The 12705-nt window shown below is 41.0% G+C and overlaps 1 protein-coding gene across 1 annotated transcript in view; it reads left to right on the top strand.

The window, feature by feature from the left end:
- The first annotated feature begins 2946 nt into the window (after nt 1–2946).
- Nucleotides 2947–12705, top strand: part of FTO (FTO alpha-ketoglutarate dependent dioxygenase) — a 221434-nt gene continuing 211675 nt past the window's right edge. Inside the window, exon 1 of the mRNA XM_065733271.1 lies at nt 2947–3020. Coding sequence (XP_065589343.1) covers nt 2982–3020 — 39 coding nt within the window. The 5' untranslated portion in view covers nt 2947–2981. The remainder of the gene's footprint in view (nt 3021–12705) is intronic.

The following is a 12705-nucleotide window of genomic DNA, read 5'->3' on the forward strand; positions in this document are numbered from 1 at the left end:
TTCCTAGTTCCATTTTCTTCAACAATTTTTGGGCTAAATCCATATGTCTAAGGGCACATGGGAGTGGGACCTGTAGGCATTTATTTATTTATTTTGTTTGCTTGTTTCAAGACAGGGGAAGGCTTAAGGCATCACCTGGTGGGCTGTAACACCACCTTCCATGCTTTGTATGCAACTCCTTGGAAAAGAAGGTGCTGGAGGTTATGAAGTCATTTCAGCATTGCCCACTGTTCTTTAAGTCTTCTTTCAATCATTGTCATAGTAGAAATTACTTTCTAAGATAAAGATTCTCCTAGGAATGATTCTCATAAATCTGAACACATTTATTTCTTCGGGCAACAGAAAACTTAGCTACATGACAAAGTGAGATTAGGGAAGTATTAATATGAGAAAGCTCTGCATTAGTTTCAGGGTAATATATGAAGATAGATGTTAAAAACTACTGTTTCCTTCTTTTCCAGTACAGACAATTAGATGTTGGCTATAAGGTCAATTCAGGCAGAAATAGCATTAAAAAAGAGGAAAAAAAGCCAAACAATATCCTTTGGACAATCTTCCCTCACCGTGCTGTTACTCACCAATATAAATAGCCAATATAAGTTCACAATAATTAAAAAAAAAAAAAGGAAAGCAGTGGGAAACTAACAGTAATGCTACCTCAAGACCTGCATCAGAGGACAAAAGTGACATAGTACAATCCACAGACATTCCTGGAACTGTCTGCTAATTCTATCACAACCAAAACTGAAGCTCAACCTCTCTCTTTCTTCAGCCAGTAAGGTCTTCTATCACAAAGAAGTCTCCTCATGATTTTGCCCAGAAGTTAAGAAAATGATTAATTAAATTGTAGTTTTCAACAAAAACTATAAAGCACAAGTTATGTTGACAAAAGTCATAAAGACTTCAAATAGTACTACTGCAAACAAATAATATTATGTAGCATTGTGTAAGCATTCCTGATAAGCTATGTTACTTCAGCCCGACAAGAAGTCACATTATCCTGTTCTTCACAAACATTCAACTCTTCATACCACAGCCACTACAACCTTTGATTAACTCAACTTTGTCTCCAATCTACTCATTTCTTCCTTCATTAAAATTTTGGACAATGGATTGTTGCCATCTTTCACTATTTAAAACACACTAATCACATGTTTTTTATGTATGGACCAAACGTTTCCTTGTTATAGTGGTATAAATACCTGAATTGATCTGTGACTGTAAATTAACAAATTTTATTATCAGTTTCATTGCTGTTGGTCACAGAGACAGAAATAACGCATAATGATATTGAGGCCCACGTTGTGCTGACACTGAAACAAGCAGAACAATTCCAATGACACATATTGCCAGCTACCTCCTCAATATTCTTAGCTCCCACAGAACTTCTTTGTTATCTGTAAACTTAAGTGTTATCTGCAGTCATCAACTTCTCTTAATCTAGGTTTATTATTGAGGACGTTATTACGTGTCACTGCCAACATCATTACAGAAATCTTCTACTCCAGATGATCAGTCCAAATGTGGCTCAGGAGGCACCAAGGAGAAGATGCTGTTCCCACATCTCTCTCCAGGATGTAAGCATCACAGCAATTTTTTTATTTACTTTTATTTTTTCATTTTTGGTAGTTTCACATAGGTCAAGAACTAAAAAATAGTTTATCACCACTGCTCCACAGCGTCAGTGGTCTATCAAAATCGAGCTTCAACAACTTCAGCACAGTAACATCCACAAGGCAAAACCTGCTGATTTTGCACTAACAAAAACCAACCAACTTTGCTATAGCAATGCTGTAGGTATCCACCTGTTATTTACAGTATGAAAGAAATCATTAAAAACAAAGAAACAAACCGACCAAGCAAACAGCCACCACAGCTAACCAACAACCACACATTTGTTCTTTGCATAAATAAGCAAACAAAAACGTGCCAGCAGTAATCCACTACCAGCTGTGAAACAAACACAGAGATGGTCAAACTGTAAGCAAAAAAATGCAGAGTCAAAAAACAAAGGTTGCATCCAAAGGCAAGAGAAAAAAGCAGCCAACCTCTACAATGAAAGGGCGCAGGATAGACTCACGCAGTTCCAACCTGTAAGCTGCTTTTGCACAAAATATAACTATGGATATAGAGTCTGACATCAAAGTTTGTTTTGTAAGTGACATAAAACAACCTACACCTCTAATAAATCACCGACAGTCACTATTTGTATTTCTTCTTTGGTGAACGCATCAAATAGCGAGTCTGTCCTACAGTTACTTTGTTAATACATTAACACAGTCTCATCGCGAACGCTGAAACAAAGTTATCTTCCCTGTATACAGTGGTTCCTGCCTTGTTTCTTTAAAGCTGCTGAGATTTCCCCACAGAGTTCCGAATTTTTAATTTGGAGAGCACTTCCCAAGGGATTACATCCGATTACGGACGTTTCCATAAGCTAAGGGCTGCAAAAAAAGGAGGGCTTCCTAGTGAGATATTAACTGAGACGTCCACTTCATTACTTCAACACCAATTTAGAGCTTCGTGTGTCTCGGCCACAGCCGCCACGGTGCTTTTCTGCCCAAACCACACTGTGCCTCCGTTAAAGAAAGGGAGAAGCCCACCCAGGCGCCTCAGCCTATCCCCGCAGCTTTCCTCCCCCGGGAGGAGGCGCCGGATACCGGAGCTGAGGAGAGCCCCGGGGCCGTTCCATGAGCAAAGCACCGCTCAGCGTGTCCCAGCGGCCGCATCCCCGCTGCTCGGCTCCCCGAGCGGGAGCAGCCCGCCCCGTACTCACAGCTCCCGCCAACGCCGCGCCGCCTCCCGGCGCTCCGCTAGCGACTGTGGCTGTTGCTAACGGGGCTCTTCCGCTTCCGGAGAGCGCGGCTGCGCGCTGCCTGGTGGGAGTTGTAGTTAAGGGCGGGGGTGGAGTACAGCGGCGCTTCCGGTGCCCGTGCTGCGCGCCGGGACTTGTAGTCTGGTGAAAGCCGCGAGGCGCCGGCATGAAGAGGAGAGCCGGGGAGCGGGAGAAGGAACTGAAGGTACCTGCGCCTCGCTGCCTGCTCCCTTCCCGCCTCCAGAAAGGTGCTCAGGGCTAGCCCTTGCTCCAGTGTTGCTGCGGGCGGGCAGCGCTTGTTTTTGCGGGGACAACTCAGCTCTTTGGGCAGGAGCTGCAGAGGGCGCGCGGCTCGTGCTGCACGCGCACAGCGCTGCTCCGCGGCCCTGAGGCTGCGCGGGGTGCCCGGGGTCAGTGAGCACCGGGGCTCAGGGCTACCCCACGTTTAAAGACAGGGAGCAGCCTCGCTAACGAGAACGCGTGCTGCTCGCGGGGCTTTGGGTATTTCTATTAAAAAGGCGTGCCAGGAAATCGCCGCGGTAAGCGTAAAATCCCATCCACGCTGCATTACGTAGCCACGCTTCTATGGACCTATGTAAAGCAGCGCTGCTCTCAGCTTAGCCCGCCCTCAGTAAACAAACGCTTCCAGCTCCTGTATCCCCGCCCCCCGCCTTTCCACGGGAGCAGCGCTGTTCCGCGCATTACAAAGCGCTGCTTTCCACGCGCGCCGCTGCTGCGTTCGCAAACCGTGACTGCAGCGCGGTGCTGAGCACGCGGCTCATCCTGCTGCACGGTTGCAGGAAGATTCCTGAGCCGACGCTCCAGGTAACTCGCGTGGCGTGCACGCTGGCTTTGGTGTTGCTGTTGACTTGTTACTGTTAGAAGTTGTTTGCATAAAACCCCGTTTTCTAACGTGCTTCACAGCTCTGTGGGGCCGAGCTGGCTTTCTTGCTCACAGTCCTGTTTTTTCTTTCTGCTGAAAAGCAGTAGTAACTTAAGTGTTTCGGTCCTGTTACAATCTTTATATATGTATGAAAACACAGATGTAAGCTGTCCCATCCAGTCCAAGGTAATTTAAGTGCAAGAAAAATATACTTTTTTGTTTGTTTGCGCGCTTATGCTGTCCAGCCAAAGCCTGAATTTACCTATTATTTCACAATTAATCTCAAATGTATTTGGAAATTAGGATATGTCCTTATTGTTGATAAGTTTTGGGTATTCTGAAAGGGAAGTGAAAGGAGCCCTCAGAATGCCTGAGAACAAAGGGTACAGAAGCAGGAGGGGTTATATGGAAACAACGGTGCCCTTTCTCTTAAGGGATCGTCCTGCAGTAACACAGACTGATATTTTTTATGCACCTTAACTACAGATGTAATCTTTGAGCTCCTCGGCACTAAGTTAAGTTCACCCTTCAATCCCTGAGCTGATATCTTGTCCACCTAAAATGTTTTGGGTTTGGAAAGAACCTTAAAGCCCATCCAGTTTCAACTCCCTGCTGTGGGCTGATTGCCACCTGCTGCTCAGTGTCCCATCCAGCCTGACCTTGAGCCCTTCCAAGGATGGGAGATCCACACTGAAGGTGGAGGTGTGATTTTACTGCAGTAGCACTGCCAGGAGTTCCATGTATGTCCTGATCAAAAAAGTTCACCCCAAATATTAGTGAGGTTAACCTGACCTCTTTTGGAGAGCAGGATTTGTGGGCCTGCTAATGTGAGGGAAGTGTTTGGACCAAGGGGCTGGTCTGGTTTTGGCTTCTCCTGCTGATGTCTCTCATCTAGAGAATTAAATATTGAATAAAAGTTTGTGTTTGTGATACTTGTGTGCTGCTAAATGCTGTCTATCCAAAGCCTGGTAACTGGCTTTAGCTTTGTGTTATGCAATATGTTTCTTTTATATGGTAAGCTGTTCTTTCTCTTAAATTTTCATGGGTATAACCAGTTCTGATTAATGCTTTTGTAGAATAGCACCTCAGTTCCAAGGATATGTGGTGGGGATTTCTTTGGTGTTCAGCACTATTATAAAGCATTTTCTGCTTAGTAAATTACTGAATTGGATTGAGTAAAATGGAATGTCCAGTGGAAATGAAACTGCTTAGGAGTATATGATGTGATCCAAGGCCAGGAGGGCTTCTTCCCATAGGAGAAGGATGCAAAGTCATTGCAGGGAAGAGGATCTGGGGAATGGTAGCCAGAAGTAGCTGTCTTGAACTCCATGTGGTGCTGGGTTGACAGTCAGACCTGGTGATCTTAGAGGTAATTTCCAAGGATTCTGTGACATTGTTAATGATTCTGTGTTGGGGATGGTAGTGTCCTGTGGAGTATTCCTCTGTCCTAGGTCACAGAACACAGTTCTCAAATTTCTAGATGCCTTTGGAGCTCTTCCAGTAAACTTCTGGGTACAATGTAAAATAACAGCAAACAGGCGTTTTGGTGAGGGGTGTACTGGAAATAATTTTTTCTTCTTAAACTTGGGCAGAAAGCTGCAGTGCAGTTAGACTGTTATCTTGATTAGTTCATCTGTAACACGTGACTGGTTTCAAGACTCAATCAAAAATGCTTGAAGTAAGTTTCAGTATGATATATGCCAAGTTCTAGGAACTACATCTATAAACTTTTTCTGCCACTACTTGCATATTAGGGCCCTATGACATTGCTGTAAGAAAAATGGGATGCTCAGTTGGTCTGGAGTATTATTTTCCTTTACTCGAAAAGGATTATGTTGATGGCCCGGTTCACAATTACCTTGTGTAGCTGTTTATGCTAATTCACATTGCTGAGAAACCAAAACCAGCTTCAGAGAATTTATTCCACAGACATTACTGTTATATTATTTGTACAGCTCCCAGTGCAGCTGGGACCCCAATCCAATAAAGTTATTGCTATACAAATAATACATACATCAATATGCACATATCTGAATATTCACAAGGCTTTTACAAAGATATTCATGTGTGATTTCACATTTCTGAGACGTTAGACAAAGTGACAAGGCAATATAAAGCTTTAAATAACCCAAAGCTTTGCATGTGTTTTATTTACGAGAAGTAACAGGGAACATAGTGGTCTGGCTGAGATTTTGATGAAAAGTTATGTTTCCTGCATCATCTTCATTTTTACTGGCTGGAAGAAACTGTTTATTTGAGATGAAATAGGTTGCGTCAGCATTAATACAGAGGGGCAAAGAAGAAGGGTATTCTTAGAGTACTTAGGAGGTTTTAGGATTTGTGATGAAAAATATTACTGAGACCATGAAGTGTATCAACTTCATCTATTCAGAGTTGAAATATTTCATTGTTTTCTTGCTTTTTGTCATTGTTCTGCCTCTTAAGATATAAAAACTTTATATTTTCCAATTGACAGGCTAAATAGATTCTTTTAGAAGTTTTATTTGGGCAAATTAAAGTTAATGAAACAGCTTAGATACAGTTAAATAAGCTTGTTGTCATGTCATATTTCTGCTTAGGTAGATGGTGTGCAGGTTTTTTTTGCAGAATCAGCAGCCAATATGCCAGCAGCAGTTTTTGCGGTAATCACATTATTGGCCCACCTCATTATTAATGGGACAATAATTAAGAAATAGTGTTGTTAGTAAAATAACACACGATTTGTGTGTTATTGGAAATGGTCAGGTAGAAACCTTGCATATGCAGAATAAAATACAAGAAAGAATGAGTGGCAAATGTTCCTCGCTTTTAGATTCATCACGTTCCTGCTGCTTAAATTGCCTCAGCTGCTAATGCTGGAACCATTACAGTAATGGACTCGGCAAATGAAGGAGAACCAAGACATACACACTTTATTACTGGAGGGGTAATTTTCTCTTCATCTGTAATAGCAGCAGTGCCTAGTATTGATCGGACCATCAAGATACTAATCCTCTGTAAAATTACTTGTTATAACTGAAAATGTGTAAATCCAAATCAGTCTGTGTCCTGACTTTCTACTTACTCTGGAATCGAGAGTGTTAGATGGTTTATTTTTTGTGATTTAAGGCCCTTATATTGATGGTAGTAGGAGCTTCCTTTGCAAGGGTGAGTGCTTAATCTTAGCAATGGCCCAGGGTTGTCTTTTTGTTTTAACTAGAACATCACCCACTTAATTAAGGAGTGCGTGTCTATCTTGCTTTCTCTGAATTATGTTGGTACTTAGACTCCCCAGATTTATTAAACATGTTGTTTTACATTCAGCCTCTTGTTTTTTGCTGTAAATAAGGACAGATCTATGTTTTATGTCTTGTAAGATCTTGGAGTTGAGGATGCAAGGAGAGTGGATACTGAAAATGTGAATTTGTGTTTTGTTGACTGTAGCCTGTAAGGCCATTGTATATGAGAGGAACATCAGAGTAATCAAATGCCAGAGGTCTAAGGGGCTTCAGTTTACTACGATCCTAGTAGTTGTGACATAAGTTAGTGGAATGGGAGCTGTTCTTAACATCTGCCATATTAGGATATGCCCTCTTGGGCTGGTTTTTCTTTTTTCTTTTTCCCCTACATCGTCTTTTTCCTCTACTCATAGATAGACTTGTATGTTAGGACTGTAAGCGTGTCTGCTACTTGAATAGCCTGCACTGTGTAGCAGCTGAACAGGTGAATCTCGTAGGGCCTGGCTCTGTTAAACCTGACCTTTCAGACTTCGGAAAATGGGCTCCTGCCACATTACAGCAATGGTAGATTAGTGAGTCCATGCTGGTGCTTCTAGAAGAAGCAAGAAATGCAGAACTGGATGATGATTTTGAAGCAATAGTTACTGTTACACACATTTTAAGAATTTTTGTCATAGTAGCATCAAGTAGATATATGCTCTAGCAAAATAAACATTTTTTAATCTAATTATTGACTTTCCTTTCTACTTTTGCCTTAATTGAAATGATTCACCTTTTATCCCTTAGGGTGACTGTGTTTTCTAGGAAGATCTTGTGGTACCTTTCTGGGTAGCTCTTCTCTCTGTGAGAATTAATTTTTTTTTCTTTTGCAACTTTACAGACACAGGTGAGCTCTGCTTGCTAGCAAATTAATAAAAACAAACAAACAAAAAGAGCCAAACAGGGCCTTAGTGGATGCTTAAAATCCAATGCAAAGTCAAGTTTTGGTATTCTGTAGTAAGAAGACAGACAACACATTCTGAATATTAATTGTATTGCCTGTTACCTGCCTGGAAGCAGCTGTAGAGTTGGTCGTAATTAGTAGAAACCAGTGGTACTCAAAGTCTCTCTGAAATGGAAGTGCCCATCATGGCAATGCAGCAGAAGTAAATCCAGGATAAGCAAAACTCCTTTCTGGGTTTTTTGCTGCCCATCAGTTATATTTATGGGTGATTTCAAGGGAAGGGAAGGCATAGTTCCTGAAGGATGAGATTCTTTTTGATTACTTTGATCTTTTGCATGCTCAGAACACCAAACTTTTTTCCCCTTCTATTAACATGTAAACTGAGCAGATGGTGTTTGCTTAATTTCAGTTTCTGTATCAAACAGCCTCTTCCCTATAATTTTCAGGAGTGCAGAGATGTGTACAGCAGAGCTTCTTCTGTGATGGTACAGTGGTTTGGAGGAGTTTTCTTAAATGTACTGTTCAAGTCTTCTGGATGGAAAATGAAAGCACTGTAATTAAAACAAGTGTTTTTGAAGTTCCTGGAGTGTTACTATGGGGAAAAAATTGCTTTGCCCTATTTAATATTAACTTATTTTGCCTTCGTACACATACAGCACTTCTTATAAAAGAATTACATCTATACCTCTTAGAATTTGCTGTTTCATTTTGCCCTTTTGTCTGCTGCTCATCCCACCACTTTTATTTAAGACCGTAAAGTTACTTCAGTGTAACTGCTGTTGTCACCTTTGCCCTCAGCTAATCAAATAGTTTACCTTGAGGGAAACATTTATCTCCCACTTTCATTATTATTATTTTCGTAGCTGTAAAGATATATATTTTATGTCTGCAGAAGGCTGTAACAGTGAAACGAGGTATTGATCTGCTGTATTTGGCAATTTCTTTCCACCTTGCCATCGATATCATGTCAGCCTCTGTCTGTACTGTGGTTGACCTCACAAATAGCTCTTTATGTTCCCATTGGATTCAAATGATATACTATTCTCAAAACTAAATCAATGAATGATTATAAAGTTTTTAGTATTATTTCATAACCCCCAGGCAACTGGTACTTCATGTGGTGAATATTTGAAAAAGTTATCTGATTAAGAGATGTTGCAGATTCTGTTCAAAGGTTTAAAATTGTGTTGGAATCAAACAACTTGTAATACTAACTTCAGGATCAGATTTGCATATTTCCTTGCGGTTACTAAAACTACTGAAGCTTCTGTCTATAATTCACTGGAGAGACTTGAGTCTACAATGGCAGAAGATTTTACTTCAAGATAAACCACTGCTTCTGATACATGCTGTGATGAGTGCAAAAATTTAATTCAGTGAATCTTGGCAAAGTTCTTGAATGGTAATGCAGTGCATGCAAGTGCTTTGAGGGGGAAAAAGATGAAGTAAAGGTCAGATAAGATTTTAGTTGCCAAAAAGTGAACAGTAATAAGCCTAAGCAGCTCTGGAACTGAAAGCCACTGCTCATATTGCTCTGTAGTATCGTATTGTGCCTTGGAGCACAATAACTTGGAACAAACTTATTTCTTTTTGGTACCATGATGACTAGTTCAGTGGATGTGTACGTTACTTATGTTCACTGCTCTGTTTTTTGTCTCTGGCATATGAAAACTATACCGTGCTGGTGATATTTGTTCTTTTGTTTTGATCTTAGTTCTTCATAAAGGTGGTGATAGTAAAACTTTTGGGGAAGAAGAGGACCTGGAGAAGTGTTAAGTTAGCGCTAACCTCTCCCATTCCTTACAGCAGTAGCTACTAAGCTTGGCAACCTTTTGGTGTATACTGTCTTTCATTTTCCTAAAGTCACTGGCATGTGAAAAATAGCCCTGTGATACAATCACATGGGTGCTGTCCTCATAAACCACCTTTGTGGTAGGGATTTTCTTTTCAAACAAGTACAAAAGGAAGTTTAAGAGCATCGTGCGTTATCACAAATGAATGGATAGTGTATGATAAGCATCAGATACATCACTGGCATCTCTATGAATGAGTTGTGTGCATCTTGTTCCTTTTGGCCTGGGTTGGACCATCTGAAGTTCGGGATTAATGATGGAAAAACTCCGTAGAATGGTGAGGTGTTAGAACAATCTGTCCAGGGAGGTGATGGAGTCCCCATCCCTGAAGGAGTTTAAGAAAAGGGTAGATGTCGCTTTGACTCATATGTCCAGAGCAATCACAGGCATGGGTTGATGGTCGGACTACATGATCTTAGTGGTCTTTCCAACCTTAATGATTCTCTGTTTCTCTGAAGTGCTGAGGTGTACATGTGATAGAAAAGGCAAGAAGTGATGTAGATGTGCAGTAATGTTATGCTTTTCAGTACTGAAGAGTTAAATCAGGACATTCAGAATTGGGTTCTGGAAACTTTAGAAAAATACAGGATTGATTTGGACTTGACTAAGAAATAGAAAGAAGCGAATGGGGAAAGATACAGCAGCAACCATGCAAGTCTCTCCTGCCCTTCTAGAGTATAAAATGTCTTATGAGATTTTCCTACATTTACTTCTGCTATAGATAGGGCCCACTTGTCTATCTATGTAGAAAAGCCTTGAAACATGTCCTTTTGTCTGAAATCCATCAGGTTATAATTTTATGCTTATGGCTTCCTGAAAGCCCATCATTGTAATCAAGAAAGCAAGTTTGTCACCACCTTTCTGTTTAGGTGTGGTCAGTATGATTTTCCTCATGGAACAGAGGAATGTAGTCCCTGCCTTAAAGTTTGAGGGGTCTATGTCTGCCTCTGTGACAGAACAGTGGCTTTAATGCTTCATGGTCCAAATGTACTTGTCCTAAATAATGACGTTCTGCTTTCTCTTTGGTTTGTGATTCAGTTTGTGAATATGGTCTTTAATACATTGGTGCCATGACAGCAATTGGTACAGAGCAGTAATGTCACAAATGGGGTGATGCCAGCGACCCAGTGAAGAGAAACAAGCCGTCTGCATGTCAGTCTGTTGTTCAAGGGCAGTGCTTGGCCCTCTAAATGCAGGAGAGATGGACTGCTCATGAAAAGGGCACAAGGAGCTAACCTGTATGATCCTTTGTGAGCCTGATTAAATTTAGTGTCAAGCATGGGTTTGTATGAAAGATGAGAGGCATCACTGTCTATCTAATCATAAAAAGCGTTCCTATTTTTCCTGAAGTCTTTTATATGTTAATAGAGGCAAGTGTGAATATGGTCACATAATTTAAGTGTGTAAATAAAAAATATACATCTTTACTGCCAGTGAGTTAAAAGTAAGATGTATATGTTTTATGCAAAATACTGCAATTTCATTGTTAATCACACTGTTCAAGCCATAACTCCATACCAAACAGTGCTTTTAAACAAATAGAAAATGCTATCATTGGATCATTTATAACAGAAAGGCTTGGAATACCTAGAGACTGATGCTAAGTGTTTATTTGCATGCTTTAAAGTATTCCTGTGTGGCAAAATTAATATACAAATGCAGAATTACAGGTTCAAGTGATTGCGTTAGTTCTAATTAATAAGGGTCTGCTTTTTAATAGTGGAGGAATCACTGTTGTTTATTAGAACAAAATATGATGGATATGATTTTGGAAATAATGGCTTGCCATTACATGAAACCTTGAGAAATTATTGAGATATTTGAACTTTTTTAAATATTAAAAGAAAGAAAAGTAAGAAAGTTTGGATGACTTTCTCCTCATTCCTCCTACTCTGCCGAATCTGGCTTGTTTAAAACAGCTGCTGAGATTTCTGTTTAACGTTATACTTTGCATGCATTTGTGATTTGAAATAAGAAAAAGAGAAATTTGTGACAGACAGTTCGAATGGCATGCTGTCAGTTTGGCTCTTCATGAATTGGCAGTGGTCTCATTTAGGACCTTGAAATACGTGTCGGTCTGGACAGAATGAGAGCACTTTGCATGTTCTGCAGAAGACAGCCACTCCTTGCTGCCTCGCAGCACTCAGTGGTGCATGACAGTTGCCCTTCATTGCTGTCTGCACAGAACTTAACCTCTGACCGCCCACTTAGTCGCTGTGCAGAGGCTGGAGCAGGCCAGGCTGCTGGTGAATGACGGGCATCGGCCTGCAACGTGCCTGTCATTATCAGGCTGTCAGGAGTAGCCTGCCATTGGGCTCCATCACGGCTTGAAACCCATGTGCAGCAGTCCATAGTACTTAACTTCCAGGACTGTCAACAGAACGCTCAAATGTGCATAAAAAATGCGTATTGAATATGTCTTTGATCATAATATAGGAAGATATTTTTTGTGTGTGCTAAATGTATTCATGCTGCTTTCATGGGGCCGAGAGGTTGAATCTGCTGCCATGGTAAAAAGTGAACTGTTGTCTCCTGTGGTCTTTTTCAAATAGCACAATTTAGATTTGAACAGCTCTGCCAGTTAAACCCTCAGCTTGTCTTGTGTATCCTATCAGCTCTGCAGCCGGCAGTGTAAGCAGCACGATGCTCGACCAGTGGTGCCTGAGGTTAGCTGTCAAACAGCACTGTTATTTTGGATCTTGCTGTAATGTAATAGTATAGAAGGAGTTCAGGCTGCATGATTTGTAAACTGGTTGTGAGAACTTAAAATGACTGAAATTTATTTCAGTGCTCCCTACCCTCCCCCCCACCACCAAGAGTGTGAGAGAAGATAGAATTTATCATAATAAGATAAGAAACCCAAGGCAATGTAAAATAGTCATTTTTTTTTTTCCTCAAGTACAGAATATGGTGAATACGAGAGCATCAGAGTTCATTACAGAGAGATAGGAAGGATGGGATTCACTATGTAATATATGCTTTACATTAGAAGT

The sequence above is a fragment of the Cyrtonyx montezumae genome, unplaced genomic scaffold (genome assembly GCF_038088225.1).
Source record: "Cyrtonyx montezumae isolate F1298 unplaced genomic scaffold, pur_monq_1.0 scaffold_17, whole genome shotgun sequence".
In the NCBI taxonomy this organism is placed as follows: domain Eukaryota; kingdom Metazoa; phylum Chordata; class Aves; order Galliformes; family Odontophoridae; genus Cyrtonyx; species Cyrtonyx montezumae.